The sequence below is a fragment of the Parus major genome, chromosome 2 (assembly GCF_001522545.3).
Source record: "Parus major isolate Abel chromosome 2, Parus_major1.1, whole genome shotgun sequence".
In the NCBI taxonomy this organism is placed as follows: Eukaryota; Metazoa; Chordata; class Aves; order Passeriformes; family Paridae; genus Parus; species Parus major.
This window is the reverse complement of record NC_031769.1, coordinates 95,473,039-95,490,383: the sequence shown is the minus strand read 5'-3', so window position 1 is coordinate 95,490,383 and position 17,345 is coordinate 95,473,039. Positions and strand designations below refer to the sequence as shown.

The 17,345-nt window shown below is 33.1% G+C and overlaps 1 protein-coding gene across 4 annotated transcripts in view; it reads right to left on the bottom strand.

The window, feature by feature from the left end:
• RTTN (rotatin) overlaps positions 1–17,345 on the bottom strand; it is a 78,379-nt gene that overhangs the window by 26,835 nt on the left and 34,199 nt on the right. For 3 of the 4 annotated variants that reach the window (XM_015619250.2, XM_015619252.2, XM_033512193.1), the window contains 8 exons: positions 16,605–16,759; positions 15,180–15,399; positions 13,390–13,518; positions 11,902–12,009; positions 11,129–11,287; positions 9,690–9,761; positions 6,108–6,300; positions 3,218–3,300 (listed from right to left, as the gene is read on the bottom strand). In XM_015619250.2, the coding sequence (XP_015474736.1) occupies positions 3,218–3,300; positions 6,108–6,300; positions 9,690–9,761; positions 11,129–11,287; positions 11,902–12,009; positions 13,390–13,518; positions 15,180–15,399; positions 16,605–16,759 (1,119 nt within the window). The remainder of the gene's footprint in view (positions 1–3,217; positions 3,301–6,107; positions 6,301–9,689; positions 9,762–11,128; positions 11,288–11,901; positions 12,010–13,389; positions 13,519–15,179; positions 15,400–16,604; positions 16,760–17,345) is intronic. The other variant, XM_015619251.2, reaches the window with a different exon arrangement.

The window sequence follows — 17,345 nt, the reverse complement described above, 5'->3', positions numbered from 1 at the left end:
TATGTACTAAACACAAACCAAACATATTGGTTAAAACAAGAGTAAGGATCTGTCTTCTCTAATGAGAACCTGAGTTAACGTTTAAGCTATTTATTCTATAAAAGACCAAGATTATTAATCATCTCAGAACTGGCCTTTTGCATTATCCACATTCCAGTTCACAGAAAAATAAAGATAAATTTGACAAAAATCTGTATTCCACTGGGACCTTAAAGACACAAAATACAGTGTGTGAGTTAACGCAGTACAGAAAATCCAGTTCTGCTGTCTTTTCCTATTACACTGAATCATTGATTTCATACCCACATGACTATCCCTTATTCTATAAAATGAGTAAAATTTTACTTATGGTCTTGGCAAAATTTCTGACTCTCTTTTTACTTTTCTCAATTTTTCTTTCTGCAAATTTGGGGAAAATAATTAGGGATGGAGAAAAGAAGATGAAGCCAAAAAGTAATTTAGTTGCAACTTTCAGTTATGGTCATATAACTCTGAGTGAAATCAGCTCACGATAGCATACAGCTCAAGTACTGGTTACATGAAATGTGGAAGCAGAGAAAAGTAATAGGTTGTTAGGAATAGGAATTGATATGGACATACCTAGATTTTATTTATTTTTTTTTAAATGTTATTAAAACATCAGAGAAGAGTTCCCAGTAGAAACAATTCTACTTGGTTTGATTGCTCGCTCTTAAGTATTTGTGGGGGTTTTCATCAAATCTGTGCCACGCACCTAAAGCACGTTTCTCCCTTCAGTGAGACCTGCAGATTCCTTTCCATCTCTGATGGGGAAAGCACGCCATCTCGTGGGCTTGGAATAACAATATCTTCCCTGGCACCACTGATGTCCAACACTTAGCAACAAACTTCTACCAACTTTTTGTAATGGCTTCATAAATATATTTCTTTACGCATCCATCAGAAATTGGGCCAAACCGTGACCCAAAAAATTTGAAGTTATATAGGAATAAATTAAAAACACCTGACATTTCAGAACAAGTTTGAATTTTCAGAAGTATTTCCTAATTTCACTAGATACACACTTCAGGTAATTGCCTTCTCTTTGCAATCAGCCTCCATTTAAGTTACGTTCATCCATCTTTTCTCTCCTAACTAACAGTGGTATTGGAACATCAGACCACTACATCTTGCAGCTTGGAAATTTCCAATATGTCAGAACTCACATGTTTTTAAAGGTAAGAAACTTAGTTAACAAAAAATAAATAAATAACATTTACAGCTGCTAAAAATATCCATGAAGGATAAATGGAAATTAAACTAACTTCCAGAAATGGCAATCAAAGTCTCAGTGTCACATCTTCCCACATATCAGGAAAAGAAGGAAAACAAAACAAAACACAAACAGCAATAAAACTCCCATGGTTAGCTGTAAGAGCATAATCTTAGCAAGTATGAAGTTTACAATATGTGGAAGACTGATATAAATTGGTGTAGCTTGGCATTACACTGTACTTTCCACTGTTAATAATCAGTTGTCTATCTATTTAATGGAATAGTAGAGCCATGTCTGTTAAACTTTGATGCCAGTTTACATATATAAATATGATACATTAATTTGATCTAGTAGATTCTAAATTATTTTTTCCTTTTTGCTTTTATTTAAAATTACTGAAGCTGAAGAAATCTAATGTAATGAACTTGTCCAATTCTTCATAAAAACTCAAGCACAATTTTTAGATTAGATGCCCAGCTCTGATAAAAATTGCTGCAATTTAATTGTCTTCAAGTAACATCAGCAAAACAAGATTAAATTTGTACAACTTTCATTCCTCTAAGTAAGTGACTAAATTTATTCAGTAAAGAGTGATCTGAGAACAACTGCTTTTAAAAAATCTGAGATTCTTACGTAAATGTTTTTTATGGAGCAATCATGACCGTATGTATTTCCTGATTTACATGCACTTTCATTTATTTTAGTTTTAATCTTCAAATTTGAAAATTTGTATTTGAAATAACCCTAAGGGGCTGGGGGGTTTTTTGTTCTTGGTTAATGAAAATCAAATTAATTAATAAAATTTCTGAAAATGAGAAATCAGTTTACAAGTGAACTTTTTCCTCAATTATTAAAAACATGCAAGTAACATTATCAGTACTAGACAATAATAAATTCATAAAAGAGAATCAGAAGAGCAAGGAAATTATACTTGTGCAATGCTTTAAGACAAAATTTCAATAGTTTTTTCTGTTTCTATTTTTACCATGTTCCACAGCAAAATTAAGCACAGAAATTTTAGTCAGTAAAAAATATAGAATCTTATGATTTATCAGCCTTTGTCATATCAACACATGCATCTGATTAAGAGAAAAAGAAACTTCTAAACAATGATATTCTGGCTTCAGTAACAAATTAGATGGTCATTCATAAATGAAAAAATGAAAAAATTTTGAATATGAAACTAAAAAATGGATTTCAGTGCAACATGTCAGAGTTTTCTTTGATTTATACTGCAGTCTTTGAAAAATACATGATTTTTATCAGGTAACTAATGAATGTTGATGAATTGATATTGCAAATCTACTCTAGAACTGAAAGAATCTTCCAATTTCTCCTCCTGTGCCATTTGCCATCTTGAAAGACAGCACTTGTGTACAGCTTTTCATTGCCACAGTCACCCTAGCCAGAAACAAATTTTTCAAGCAGCCACCTGCTTTCTGTTTTCCATGTGCAAACACTTGTGCCACTTTTAAATTCTAAAAAAGCATTTTCAGAATCCAGAGTTATTACGGCACAGAATACCCAACGTATTTATGTGGCTTTGATTGATCCAGTTCTGTAGCTGTGTTGTGTAAATACAGGTTCACTCTGAACAGACAATTTAGATAAAAGCAACAGAAGTGACAACCAGAAATGGAGACGACCGCATTTTGTCAATAAAGCAAATTACAGAGTAATCTCTAGAGAATATGTCTTGCTGTGGGAAGCTATAGAATTCAGCACTGCCTTATGCATTTAGCTAGTCAAGGCAAGCTGCCTTATTTATTTTTGCTCAAGGTTAAGAATCACAAAAGGGCTTTTTCAGCATATTAAAGGTACATTGGAGTAAATTTCAACTTCATTTCACAGCTAGTTTCTTATTGATTTTAGGTTTTTTTGTTATGCTGGAATTTTTTTAGCAATTTTAAGAGTGTTAATTTTTTTGAAAGCAGTTCACAAACAACTTTATGTTTAAAATGAATAGATTACTTTGGAAGTTACCATAGTTTCAGATGTTGAGTGAGAATGTGAAGATTTGCTCTGACTAGGTGGAGCCTTCCAAAGATTGAGAGAATCATCAAAATCTGTAGGGCAACAAAAATAAGAATCAAAATTACTGTAAGATCAGTAGAGAGCATAACAAGCTTTTTAAAGAATTGTTTCAGTGAAAAAGTAGCCAACCAAAGGTATCCTTCTGAAGATCTGAGAACGTAGGTTTTCACACATTGTACCTATGAAGTCTTACACATCATATTCCCCAAATAAACAGAAATAAAAATTCCATGTGACATAAAGTAGTCTAGAAAAAGCTACACTTGGCTCAAACTGCAGTTGCATAGCCTTCAGTAATTTCAAACAGATCAGATTTAGTTTCAGTTAAAATGCAAAAGCACAAAAGTATTGAAGTAACATACCATGGTCTCAAAGAACACACATAATAAACAGATGTCTTCAAAAAACTTCAAATTTGCATTTTAAGAGAAGTAGTTCCAAGAGGACCCATATTCATATATATAATGAAGGCAGAATTAGTTTGTAAATCTGTTTCAGAATAAAAAGTGCCAAAAAATTATAGCACAAATCTGTCAGTAACACTTTTGAAGCTGTCATATATTTAGAAAAGAAAATAACAAAGTATAAAGCTAGACTACACGATTTGTGAGTGCAAACCCCAAAAAGTAGATGTCCAGTATATATCCTCATTAATTACTAAATTGAACTATTTTATTTCTAACATAACACTGCAGATGAGTTTTTTATATTCTTGAAAAATGTGAGAAAACGATACAGGGAAAAGGCCCAGCAGGGTTTAAGTCCTGTTCTCCCCTATTTAAAGAAACAATAAAATTGTTTCTTATTCCTGAAATGCTGTATTTTCTGGCTTTTCTTTGCAATGACTGATAAAATGTATCTCAAGTGCTCACTGAAAAGTTGTACCATTATACATCTTGAGTTACTCTTGGATACGATATTGCATCAACTAACAGATCTAAAAGGCACAAATAAGAGGACCCTGGGAGCAGTAAAATGCATTGGATTGAAAAATCACACTTATAGATTAAAAAAAAAAAGAGCAGTCACTGAAGAAATTGGGGATTTTATGACTGGAATTTTGTGTACTGCTGAGGTATTTCTCTCAGTGAGCTAACCAAGAATGCTTCCTTTCCTCGTGTCTGTCATGAAGTCATAACTTAGCTGGGGTAGTAACATTCCTCTTTTGTTCATGCCTCTGGAACAGGTTTGACAAATGCAGAATCCAGCAGGATGCTCAGCCTGGAATGGGCAAACAACTCAAACAAAACTTTATTTTGCAAAATTATTAGTGGCAAATGGAGAGGGGGTGTCATGCTGCTTTTAGTGTTGAATTACACTAAACTAGTCTGACTCATCAACCCTGAAAGTTAAACAGCTTGATAGTGAGTTCAAGGATACTTCATTTACTTTTTATCTAAAAATTCTAAGGTCCAGCTGGCCTGAGATATATAACTGACAGTCAATCACTTTAAACTTTGGAAACCCCATTCCACTTTCAAACAGCAGATTTTTCTAAAATACCCCTTAGAGGGTGTGTGGAGATTCCTCCCTGGGGTGGGGATGCCCCTCAAGGTCACTCCAGGCTGAACGAAAGAGATTTGTCCAGGGTCATTGGTATGGGTGAGTAACATCAATCTCTACTTAATTGCTTCTTTTTTGACAGCTTTAATATAGTTGCTTTAATATAATTGCTTTGATACAGTACTCTATACTACACTAGCAGTTTTAGCTTCTATACTCTGTAATAAATAATTCTGATTAGGATTTTTTTATCTAGTCATTTATCACAGTAAATCATTCATTTTTATATAACTTTACCTGGATTGTCATCATTCCACAGATTAAAGTTAGACAAGGTTTCAAACACCCCTCTGTAATTCCTTAGATTTAAACCACTGAAAAAGTCTGGGTCTAGGACTGAACCCAGCTGCAGGAGAAGGCATGTAGAGAGCAAGGGGGTCCTTTCTGCACCTTGTGATTCAGTGGAAGGGCTTCTCTAAATAACTTTGAAGTTCTTACTACATCCATGACACAGAGTTAAAAAGAACTATTTAGTTCAGCAGCCTTAAAAGATGGAAATCTGGAAACTTAGGCCCACAGAAAAGGTAAGAAAAGAAAAAAAAAAAAAAAAACACCTCATTAATTTTCTGCCCATTAAATCTTTCATTAACTGATCTCTGAAAAATCCCCTAGCTTTCTAAGCTTATGATCATCAGATTTCTTTGGACAAGAAAGTGTGTTCTCACAATGCAACATAGAGAGTCTTAGAAATATTGTTCAATTAGTCACTATGAAAGTTAGATCTGAGATATTCGAAGGGTATACAGGTTAAAAATAAGCAAATAAATCTAACCTGAGTATTATATTTCATCATTCTATGAATTAAATTATATCTGGATGTCTTAGAATGCAACTTAATCAGATTATTAGAGTCCATTCCTATTCTTGTAAACTTGAACAGAATCAAGAAACAGAACTCTTAAAAATAGTTCATGTATTTCTTTTTCCAAATTTTCCTTGTATGAAAGCTTACTGGATGTCAAAGTGGAAATTGTTCAAAGTATTTTACCCCCAATATTTTGCAAGAAAATATACTGCAGAACCAATTACATCTTTTCCATTTGCAACTTTCTGAAGATGTAATTAACAGCTCAGAACTTTTTCTGAGCTATGTTAAACTAGTGACTTATCTACTTAAATCCTCACAGCAATATTTTGACTTCACAACATATTTAAGTGCAGGTTTTATATATTTTTCATTCCCTTTTTATTAAGAATTATTAGAGGCAAGTTATTCAAAACTACAGTTCATTTAAGTAGGTTTCAAATACCAGAAGTTTACATCAACATCACTTACCAGTTACACCATCTTTTTCTATGTTCAGCTTGTCTTCCTTGTAAGAATTCAAATCAAACATGTAACATCCTAGGTAACAGTGTTTCACCATCTGATTGACATGTTCATAGAACTGGCAGTGATACAAAAGGGCTTTAAGCGCAGGTATTCCAGTCTGAGAGAGGCCAGACTCCTCATCATGTACACAAGGACCCTGAAGACATGAAATTCACAGACATCATTACTTTAAAGAAATGTTTTACATAGAATAAAATGTAAGAAAAATCCACCCAAAGTAAGGCTAATGCTATGTATGTGTGTGCACACTGGTTTACAGGCTGTAACTAATAAATTCCAAAAATGAAATGCAGATTTTAACAGTGAGCTAAATCATAGTATTTTACAAAAGCTTTAATGACTCAGCAAAATCAAACAGCTATTTATCTCCTGAGAAGTGTGCTAACAGTTAAGTAGAAACTCATGGAAAGCTGTAAATGAGTAGCTTCAAGACAGTAAATGTGTCAGCTGACTTTACAATCTTAATGTCTCATTTAATTCTACTTACAGATATCAAGCAAGGAAAAACTTTTCTCTTGGCAAAAATACACCTATACTCAGATAAGACTAAATATCCTCAAAAAGACATCCTACTCTAAAGTATACTGTCATTATACTACATCTAGCTACATCAATCTTCCATGAGAAAAGATTTCTTTAGAAAACAAGGCATAAACAAAAAAAAATTCACTTTGAAGTATGATTTTTAATTAATTCTTTTTAAATACTGACATCAGGGAAAACTTCCTAGAACAGCGGATTTATACTTTAAGATGATGGATTCTAGTTGTATTTCAAATAAACAGTTTAAGTTGACTGTCTTTGTTAAATGTTTCTTCAGTGTTTTTTCCACGTTAACACAAAAAAACAAAAGGTTTTATTAAGCTACACATAATCTGGTTTAGACTGACCATAAATATTAGAAGTGCAAAGAAGGAAGAAGAACTCAGAAAAATTCAAACCAATTACACATTCAGAAAGGCAGTTTTAGAGGGCATCCTGCAGTAGTTCAAAAATAAACTAGTTAAAATTATGGAAAGAAGAACTTTCAGTGCTAATTAGAAACTTTCTTTGGCAGTCAAAAGAGAGCAGAGCTGGATCAACTGAAAATAAGTAATTTGAAAACACTAAGTATCCCCAAAAGGCTCCCCCCCCCAATCCCTTCATTTACACTGAATACAAGTTTTTTTCCCAATAAAACAAAACAAAAAATAAAAGCAGATGCAGTAGAAGCAATAAAACTATTTTGTATTACAAGATAAGTTACCACCAAAATTTTAGATGGTTACTCTCATTCTTTTTATTTCTGTAATACAGAATCTATTTTCACTATTTGCCTTTTACACTAACTAGGGGAGAATGAGATATTATGAACAGTTTGAAGCAGAAAGTAGGATTTCAAGTAAACTACTTATGACAAATTATAAAACTCTATTCATACACTGTCAGCAACAGACTTTGTACTTGCCACAGTCAATACAGTCTAACTTAGGAAATACTGATAAATTCAGTCCAAATTTTACTCTCCAAGATTGTCTTTGACAGTTTCAAAAGTCATGCCAGATACTTTATTGTACAAAAGAGGGCCTTGAAAGAGTTACCCATCAATTACATTGACAGAGTGCTCTGACTTCAGCAATACAACACAGTCTGCTGCACTCTTAGAGTGCTTTACACAGGCTGACTTTACTCATGACTAGGGAGTCGAATAGGAAATTTTTTAAGTGGTACAGCAAAACAAAATATCATAAAACAGATCAACTAGACAACATTAACACAAGAAACATTCTCATGAAGATACTGGCCTACCAACTCTATTCATATTTCCTTTTCCAGTTCTATTTGCCTAAGGGATAAAATGGTAATGTTCTAATTTGGATGGCATAGTATTCCTACTATTCACCAAGATCCACTTAATAGCCCTCCTTTTCATCCTGGCATCAAGGGAAACAGACAAATCACCTTATTCAGTGCAAGGGAAAAAAATTACTCTGAAATATCAAATTTGATCCTGGTGCTATCTTACTGTTAATTGCTGTTTTTATTTTGAACAGTTTTAATTTACCAGTAACCATAAAGTGTTGTTTGATAATATCTTTCAGCATGAACACTTATTAAGTGATGAGCAATTTCCATTAAATTGCAGTTCTTAATAAGAATCATGTTGACTCAAAGCTTCTTTTAATTGCACTGTAATTCATCCAGAATTGTGCAACTAGATTCAATTTTTGTCACTTCACCATAGTCATTAAAAATTTAAAAAAAATACTAAAAAGCAACTTCTAATAAAATCTATAAAGACAAGTCACAATGGCTGCCCTTTTGTAACCTCCTACTATTATGAATTTAAACAATCACTATTTATATTTATAAATTAGAAGTAGTAAGACTGAAAAACGGGACAGATTTTAAAACTGCTTCCACATCTTCCTTTATGTACATGCAAAGAAAAGATGAGACATTCTGCACAGTTTAACTCTTCAAGAAATAGCGTAAGTGATTTTGGGTGCAGCTGAATCACAGATAACTTATCCTAGTAAAACAGCTGAAATGCCTTTCAGCACTAACTTGATCTTTTGCAGAAAGGAACAGATTAAAAATGACATTGTTTCATCTGCAAATTTCTTCAAAAACTAATATACACTGTTCCCTACAGGTACAATATCACACACTGAAAGAAGCAAGATAGACATTAAAAACAGATACCAAGGTCACAAAAAAATTTAAAAATGGAAAGCTAAGATCCAAATATCCTGATGTACAATGAACCAGACTTGCTGAAACTAAAATAAGATGACTGAATCTAGAGCAGAAGTGGAAGACTCTCCAGGGGATCTTATCAGTTTGATAAATATCTGAGAGAAGGTAAAGGGAGACAGACTTTCTCTCATTGGTATCCAGTGACAGAAGAAAAGGCATTGAGCAAAAACTAGAATACAAGAAATTCTACTGAAACCTAAGAAAAACGTTTCTGTCTGAGGGTAGTCAAAGATTAGAACAAGTTGCTCAGAGAGATTGTGGAGTTTCCATTCTTGGAGAAAATCAAAATCCAGCTGAAAACAGCCCTGAGCAACCTGGTCTTTTCACCTTGCTTTGAGCAAGTGTCTGTCTTCAAGAAGCATTTAAACTGACCTAAGCGACAAACTGCTTCATCCTTCATTCAAAACATTTTATAAACATCACATTGGCAGAATTTCTTCTTCCTCATGCACCTCAAGTCATGTTTTACTTGCATTCCAAGTGTGGGTAAAATAAATTATCAATTTCTATACTAAAATGTTAATGATATACGATATAAGTAAGCAAGTTTCCTAGGAACCCAAAGGTACTGCATTAATGAAATGCAACATATATGTAATCTAAATTTGGTTGTTTTATCAAGCTTCCCAGAAGTTTGAGAGAAGTCTGTCTATTTATTTATTTTTCTTTCCAAAATGCAACCTTAGAAATGTAATTTTTCAAGTTTATTCTGACACAACTTTTCACATCAAATGACTTCTCTCTGCTACACTATGACTTTTGTCATCAAATGTAATAGTCACTCACTTGCCAAATGCAATCCTTTGTGTCTTCTGTAGGGATTGGAATCACAAGTAGATTTTGTAGAATAAAAGCAGCCTGAAAAAAATTAAAGCATCAATATTGCCATCTAGCCATCACAGTTCAAAAAACCACATCAGATTGAATAGCACAGTCTACATATTATTCTACTGTTTTCAGTGTATGCTGAAATACACAGAATTCTAATGTTCATGTTAGGAAAAAATAATTAGAAGGATATAACTTCAAAGCCCTTAAGCTTGACTGACAAGAGATGTCATCAGAGCATGGAATAAGAGCAGGCTGGTATATAAAAAAAGACAAGGAAAAGATGGGATAGAAATCACAAAGAAACAAATTTATTTGTCTATAAAACACTTTCATCACTGTTCCAGTACAGTCAAACCTACAGAATAAGCATTTCAAGTACAGCAAGTACCAGGGGAAAAATATTCCTGAAGAGAAAAGCCTAGATAACTGGTTATGACCACTCTATTGTCCGTATGTTTTGGGGTTTTTTAATTATTATATAAAATAATTGGGACAAAGTGGTGAACACATTAGGACAGAGACATGTTTCAAATATTTTCCTTTAAAAATATATGGCATTCTTTTTTTCCTAATTTATCTTACAGACACTTCACATGTCTGTGCATGGATTGAAATTCCTTTTTTATATATCGTCAATCTTTTGTCAATGACGTGAATCTTTAGAGACTATAATTAAGACACAATAATTTGGAGTTAAATAAAATAATGAAGAACACATTATCAAAGGCATTTTGAGATATAATTTCAAATATTACTTTGGAAAATAAAATTAGTTAAGCAGTTAAGATGGGAAAATACAAGTCACTGAGTGTCAGATTTTTATTTCTTACTGAGTGGAACAGAAGGGAAACCTTACAACTAGAACCACAAAAAATTGAAAATAAAGTGTACAGAGCTTAAATTCATCAATATATAATTCTATGTGTTTTTCTATGATAGTACAGACTTTCAGTTCTCACCAGTAAACCTTAGTGCCTAGACAAATTCCATTACCTCGTGTCTGCAATGAACAGATATTTACTGCAGATCAGGTGATGAGTTTGTACCAAAGCATTCATAAATGTTACAAAGAAGCAATCAAAATCAAGCTAACTAGTTATGCTTTAGCAACCTATTTATCTAACTGAATAAGGCTTAGGAGTTTTTTATGAGTTCCCTTGTACTGTTTATATTATTTCTCTTTAGAAATAAGTAACCTGAATTTGTTCCTTCTTATGCAATTCCTAAATAGTCAGCTAAACATTCATAATAATCAGGTAGTGTTTAACTTACAAAGCAGCAGGTGTTGTGCAGCATCAGATTATAGATATATACAATAAAAAATACAATTTTTTTCCTCCATAAACAAAAAGAACTTGACAATCTACAACAGCAGAAGGACACAAGAAACATACCTCCCTGCGTACCATGCTACATTCAGATTGATCCAGAAGGATGTTTATCACTGTTCCCCACAGGCCTCCTGAAATATTCTGGCAGCTTTCTGCTAAAGTAATACATCCTATTTCAAGAGATGTAAGAGCTGATCCTATTCCAAGTGCTGTAAATCTGACCTAGTACATACAAGCATAACAGAAAGTGGAATTTCTTACAGTAATTAGCAATATATTTTTTTATTATTATTAACTTGTATCAACTGAATCTTAAGGGAATAATTTCAAAAGTAACAACCTCTTTTCCTGTACTTCTCTTGCTCTCCACTCATAATCACAACTAAGTGAAAAAACATTATTTTTAAGTAATCAAAAATAAGCAAGATAGTCTTTAATATTCTTCACATTTTACCACTTGAAAATAGGTCCATCTAGAAAACTTACATAATTTAACAGATTTGTATTAAATGCATTTTCTCTGATTTTTTTAGTTCATGTAAATATTTCTGCTTTGCAGCTAAGTTACAGCAATGAGAAGGAAAACTGCCTATGAATCATGATAGTGAGTGACTAATGAAAGCATAGAATACAGAAGATATAAGGAAGGATTTCTTAGATGATGTTTACATGGAAACACTCTCCCTACTGTATTATTACTGCTATTTAGGATATAGTCAGTAACATTTTAAATGACTCAAAACAGCAGTTCTACTATTAAATATATTAATGAACCAAAAATTTTCAAGTGCTTAAGGGTCAAAATAAGATGTGAAGTTAATATCACAGTAACAAACCTCAGGATCTCTATCTACCCATAAAGGAACCAGCCATGCCAGACCTAGATGAGACAGAACTTGTTCTTCACCATTATCATACGGCAAAGACCAAAGAGATATCCAGTCCTGATTAGCAAAAAGAAAACAAATTAAGAAATTATTTTATAAATTTTTCAATCCATGCCAATGTACTAGCAGTGTGAGCTACCAACTACTAAAACAGCTTTGTATAACACTGATTGCATGGAGGAAGGGTAATTCTCTATTTCTCTTTCCATAAGAATTTGACACCAAATCACATGACTGTAAACAACAGCCAGGTTTTAAAATTTCTTTGAGACCAAGAATTATTAGTACAGTCTAAACAGTAACACTATCATAAGCACAAATTATGATTTAGAAACACAATTATACTTACCATTATACTACTATACCTATTACTCTGTAACAATGATACTAAAAAAATCGAATCCACACTTTCACCTACACATTTACGGTCTAAGTCTCTGGAGGTTGCTACCTCCCTGCAGTGTACTTAAAACTGTCCCCTCCCAAACTTAATAAACTCTTCTAGCACTTAATATTTTGGAAAAGGAGTAGAAAACTGAAGAAAGAGATACCTGGAATTCGGAGAAGTAGGCATACTGCATATACAATATATTTTCTAGTTATATGCATGCTTGATCATAATAAATGGAGATTTTTTGTGGCTATCACAGATATTATTAGTAAGAGTGGATTTTAATTCTCTAAAATAATGCTTAATTGTTGAATTTGCTTCAACTGTATCAGGATAAAGGTTCTTTTTACTAAGCTCTCCAAGATGGACATGAATGCAAAGCACAGTACGAATTTTGCTAATATGTAATGATAGATCCTTTTATCTGACAATCCTTTTTCCATATATGTATATATATTCTCATATACATATATATACACAACTGTGAAACCCTACACACATGAATGCTTAAACATATGCTAGAAAGCCTGTTGTCTGTGAGGCTGAAGAAATAATGTTATAAAATCCTATATTTATTCATAAGAATAAATATAGGATAAATATAGGATAAATATAGGATAAATAAAAATAGGATAAATATATTTATTCATAAGAATAAATATAAATTCAAAAGAATTCTGATTCTTTTTTATAGAAAGAAAATTATACTTATTCTGAAAGAAGGCCTTTCAAAATCCACATAATTATTTACAAAGCAATTTCAGTATGGCTAGAACTGATTTTTCAGCTTTTTTGTATACTATACTCTATCCTGTACGTTCACCCAAGATTATAGACCAAATGAGACCAAAGTGGGGCTTCTTTGCCTTTTGTGCTTCCAGCTGGAGGGGAAGGAAGAATAAGCAGTAGTGTGGCTTTAGCAAGACTACTTAGTTGGAGAGTGCCATTCCTAAACCATGACAAAGTTATCACTGAACTTCAGCAGTTAAAATCTCTCTGCACAGCCCCCACCAGTGACGAGATAAGGACAACTGTAATGCACTCACCATATCCTTGGCTTGAACCATCATTTCGTGAGACAAGTGAAGCAAGCAAAGGACTGTGCTTTTTGTAACACCTTTTCCCATGAAGGACATGGCATTTCCCCCCCATTCAACATAAAACGATGAGATGACCTAAGAGTGGGGGTACAAGTTCATAAAAGCTTTACTGTAAACAGTACACTGGGTACAAACTGTCTTACACACTAAATAATAATTTTAACTCATAAAGAGATGATAGATTTCTAGATGAATTGTAAGAATTTCTTTTTTTCTGAGTCATTTGGTCATGTGATTGTTTCCTATACATTTCAAGTTCTGAACATCTGTGGTTTCTATATTTTTATTCAAATGAAGAATACAGTAAAGTTTAATAGTAAGGTCTAAGCTGAATAGAAACCCAAAAATTTCTTTTCATGGACCTGACAGTTCATTTATTGTACCCTGGGTTTCTTTTTCTATGTCTGGAATTAAAATTTCTTTTCAAAATTCAGTGTTCAAGAGAAAGAATCATTCATATATTCTATTGTGATTTTAATAAATTGTCAGCTTTCTACATCAAATAGTAATAAATAGAAATAAAGTCACTGGATCACAACATAAACTAACCAAATTTTGGTCTGACCAAATATGTAACCATGCACATTAAAAGGCATGCTGCTTTCAACAAAACATGCCCCAAAATACTTTCTAAAAAATAATAATCTTAGAAGATACAGTTCCAGATTTATTTTCCTCCACAAAACATGGTGATCTAAGCCTCTGCATTTTTGCTGTTGTTCTTTCTGTCAGTGCCCCAGCCTACAGAAGTTTTTTGAACCCACTTTCTCCATTCCTCTCCAAAAGAAACCTACACTTACTTTCATATTTAGACCAAGTAAAACTGCCTAATTCTTCTGAACAAAAGCTTATGCATCATAAGCTGATTTCATGCCATAATATATATTATTATTTTTTCCAGTAATAATCTTCCTTTGGCATGACAACATCTAAAACCTTGGTGCCATTTTTAGTCTAGACTTCAACTGGCAGAGCGCATCTAATCAAACAGGTCTAAAATGTTTATTTCTTTCTACTCAAGAAATCTTGGCAGGGTAAGACCCCTAAAACACTGTATCTTTTTTTCATCACACGTATTGGTATTTGAAACTAAAAACTTCTAAAAGTGTATTACTGAATATGTGTTAAACAGAAAGTCAGAACTATGCTTTTCCTTTTAAGTTTAAAGAAGATTGGAGTTTTCAAAAGATATAATTTTAGGAGCAAGAGCTAACGTTTTAGCCACCACGTCCACAGACTTAGCAAACATTAAGAACACTGAAAATACGAATGAAATTTTGTCTTTTCAACAACTGCAGCATCTTGAATTACCTCTTTTCTGCTTTCTCTGTGTTAACAACCTACACAACAAGCTAATCTTCTCCCAGACCATCTTTTATATGTGGATTTTGCCTGGGGAAAGTTATCTTGGGTTTTTCCTCTAGGAGTTTCAGTTATTAAAAACATTACATATACTTTTTTCCTGCTTAATTAAAACTACAGTCACTTTGTACTACCTCTTAAACCAATAATGAAAGCACATGCAATACAGCCAGTCTCCACAACTACAGATACACATCACTCAGTCTAGTCTCCATATCATTCCTATTTACTTAGCAGGGAAAAGCACCCTTCCCACACCTACTGCTACTGATGACATTCACTAAAAGTACACAGTAAAAAGCATAGCGTCATTAGCTACACAGCTCTGTACCAGCACTCAACCCAAAAGCTTAGTAAAAACATAAACTACTCACCTCAAGAAGACCTGTTAAATATTTCTTACAAATTGTGACAGGTTCAACCGCAGCAGAATAGGTACTCCAGCCTGGAAGTGCAGTAACATGAACCATTCCTTGTAATGTTCTCTCCAGTGAAGGAAGTCCATAAAAATGTGGTGCATCTGTTAGCCTTAAGCACTGAAGCAGCTTCAGAGCCAGCTCTGTTCTGAATGAGCCAGCAAGTTCCAAGCCCTCTCTGGTTTATTGTAAGAAACAACATGAGATGAAACATCAATATAAAGCTGTTACAAAGAATCATTTTGAAAAAGGCCAATGCTTCATTCTTCTAACAGCTAGTTAGTCTGTGAGGCTCAGCATCTCAATTACTTAATTATGCATTATGCAAAGAGTAACATGAAATTAAATTTGACATCTAGCTTCACCCAGGTTCTGAAAATACAATATTGCATCTGATTACAACAAAGTTGCTTAACTAAAAAAAGACAAATGAGATATAACTCATTATTAAGGAGCATGCTAAATAAAGAGCAAGAGAGACTGAGGACAATGAGAAGAGCTGCAAAGCTCAGAAGCTCCACAACCACACAGGATCTAGAATACTCTAATTTGGATGGGACCAACAACGATTATCAAGTCCAACTGTTAAATGCATGGCCTGGTATACTTATGTTTGTTCTTGTTCAAGAGATAAGCTTAAAAATATTTCCTCCAAAAGACAATAAATCTAGAATTAATTAGATAAAAAATATGTGGGATACATAACTAGCAGGGATTTCTACAATATGCCCCTTTTCCCACTGTCAAAATCTTTAGAAAGTAACCAAGTGGAAATAATGGAAAAGGTTAACAGTTTGAAAATATTTTCACAGAATTATATTGTGACACTAGATAAACAAATATATTAATCTGCAATTTTAGTAGCTCTTAGGATCCATTTGTGGGAAAGGTTTTAGAATAAAAAATTACGTAAATTAATTTCTGTGTTTGCTCAACTAACAGAAAAAGGTCACTGCTTCATGCTTAAAAGTAGCTGTCCCAAATAGGCTAAAAAGGAATTAAATGTAAATAAACATTTATTGCTATTTCAAATATTTCAATGTTTTACTTTGCTATAAATACATGCTACAAAATCAATGAAGTTACCATTTGTTCATGCAAATTTGCAGTAGTGAAAAAGAAATAGACCATCTTCTCCATGCAATCAATTTAATTATCCATTTGCTAAGTGACCACTAGCACATTCTCTTTCAAGTTTCCTGGCTAATTTCCTAATTTTACTGTGAACAGGAATATCTTATATTGATTTTCATTTCAAGAGTGTATATTCAATTTTCACAGTTCAGAGCAATTGAGCCATGATGTAACGACTTTTAAATTCAGCAACAATAGATGTTATGATGCCCAGTCAGAATGACAGAGGCAGGTCCATTTGCACTGTACCTGTCAGTCACTGACATGGAACAAACTAACAACATGTTGAAAAGATGAATGAGTTCTTTATCCAGTCGTTGCCTGACAGCAGCCTGTGTTTCATCCATTTCATCCTGCACTTGGGATTCTGGTCGCACCACAAGACCCATAAGGGATTTTGGCTGCTAAAAGAAAAGAATAAAAATACAGTCACATAAAGCATTGTTTAAATCCTCTTTTAATACCTTCAGTAAAGCCATTTTTCTGTTGAAAACTTGCAAATCACCCACATTATAAATCAGAATTCCATGATTACTTAACTAAGAAGTAACTACAAAAAGCACAGTGAAAAATTCCTATATTACCAGTAACTTGAATCTCAAATCTATTAAATACCATAAAAAATATACTGATAAGTCCTTTAAAATATCCTGCCATTAAGAAGACAGTGTATTTTGAAGCACGAAAGAAAACTCAAAGTAATACAGCAATAACCTGCAATAAAAAATGGATCACAAAAAAGCAGAAAACACATAGTAACAAAATTAGGTCAAGTTGCATTTTGGACATCTCAGCTGCTTGAAAGACTTCCTATCAAATGACTTTAAGGTTTTATATTAATGTATTGAATGGGCCATACTTTAAAAAATTTATAGGCTTCTCAGGCAGCGATATAAACTGAAGTACCTGTAGTCTATAAGTAATTGAAATTAAGTCTACTAGCATTTTTCCCTAAATGCTTAGACTGCATTTGCAAATGGGAAAATGTAC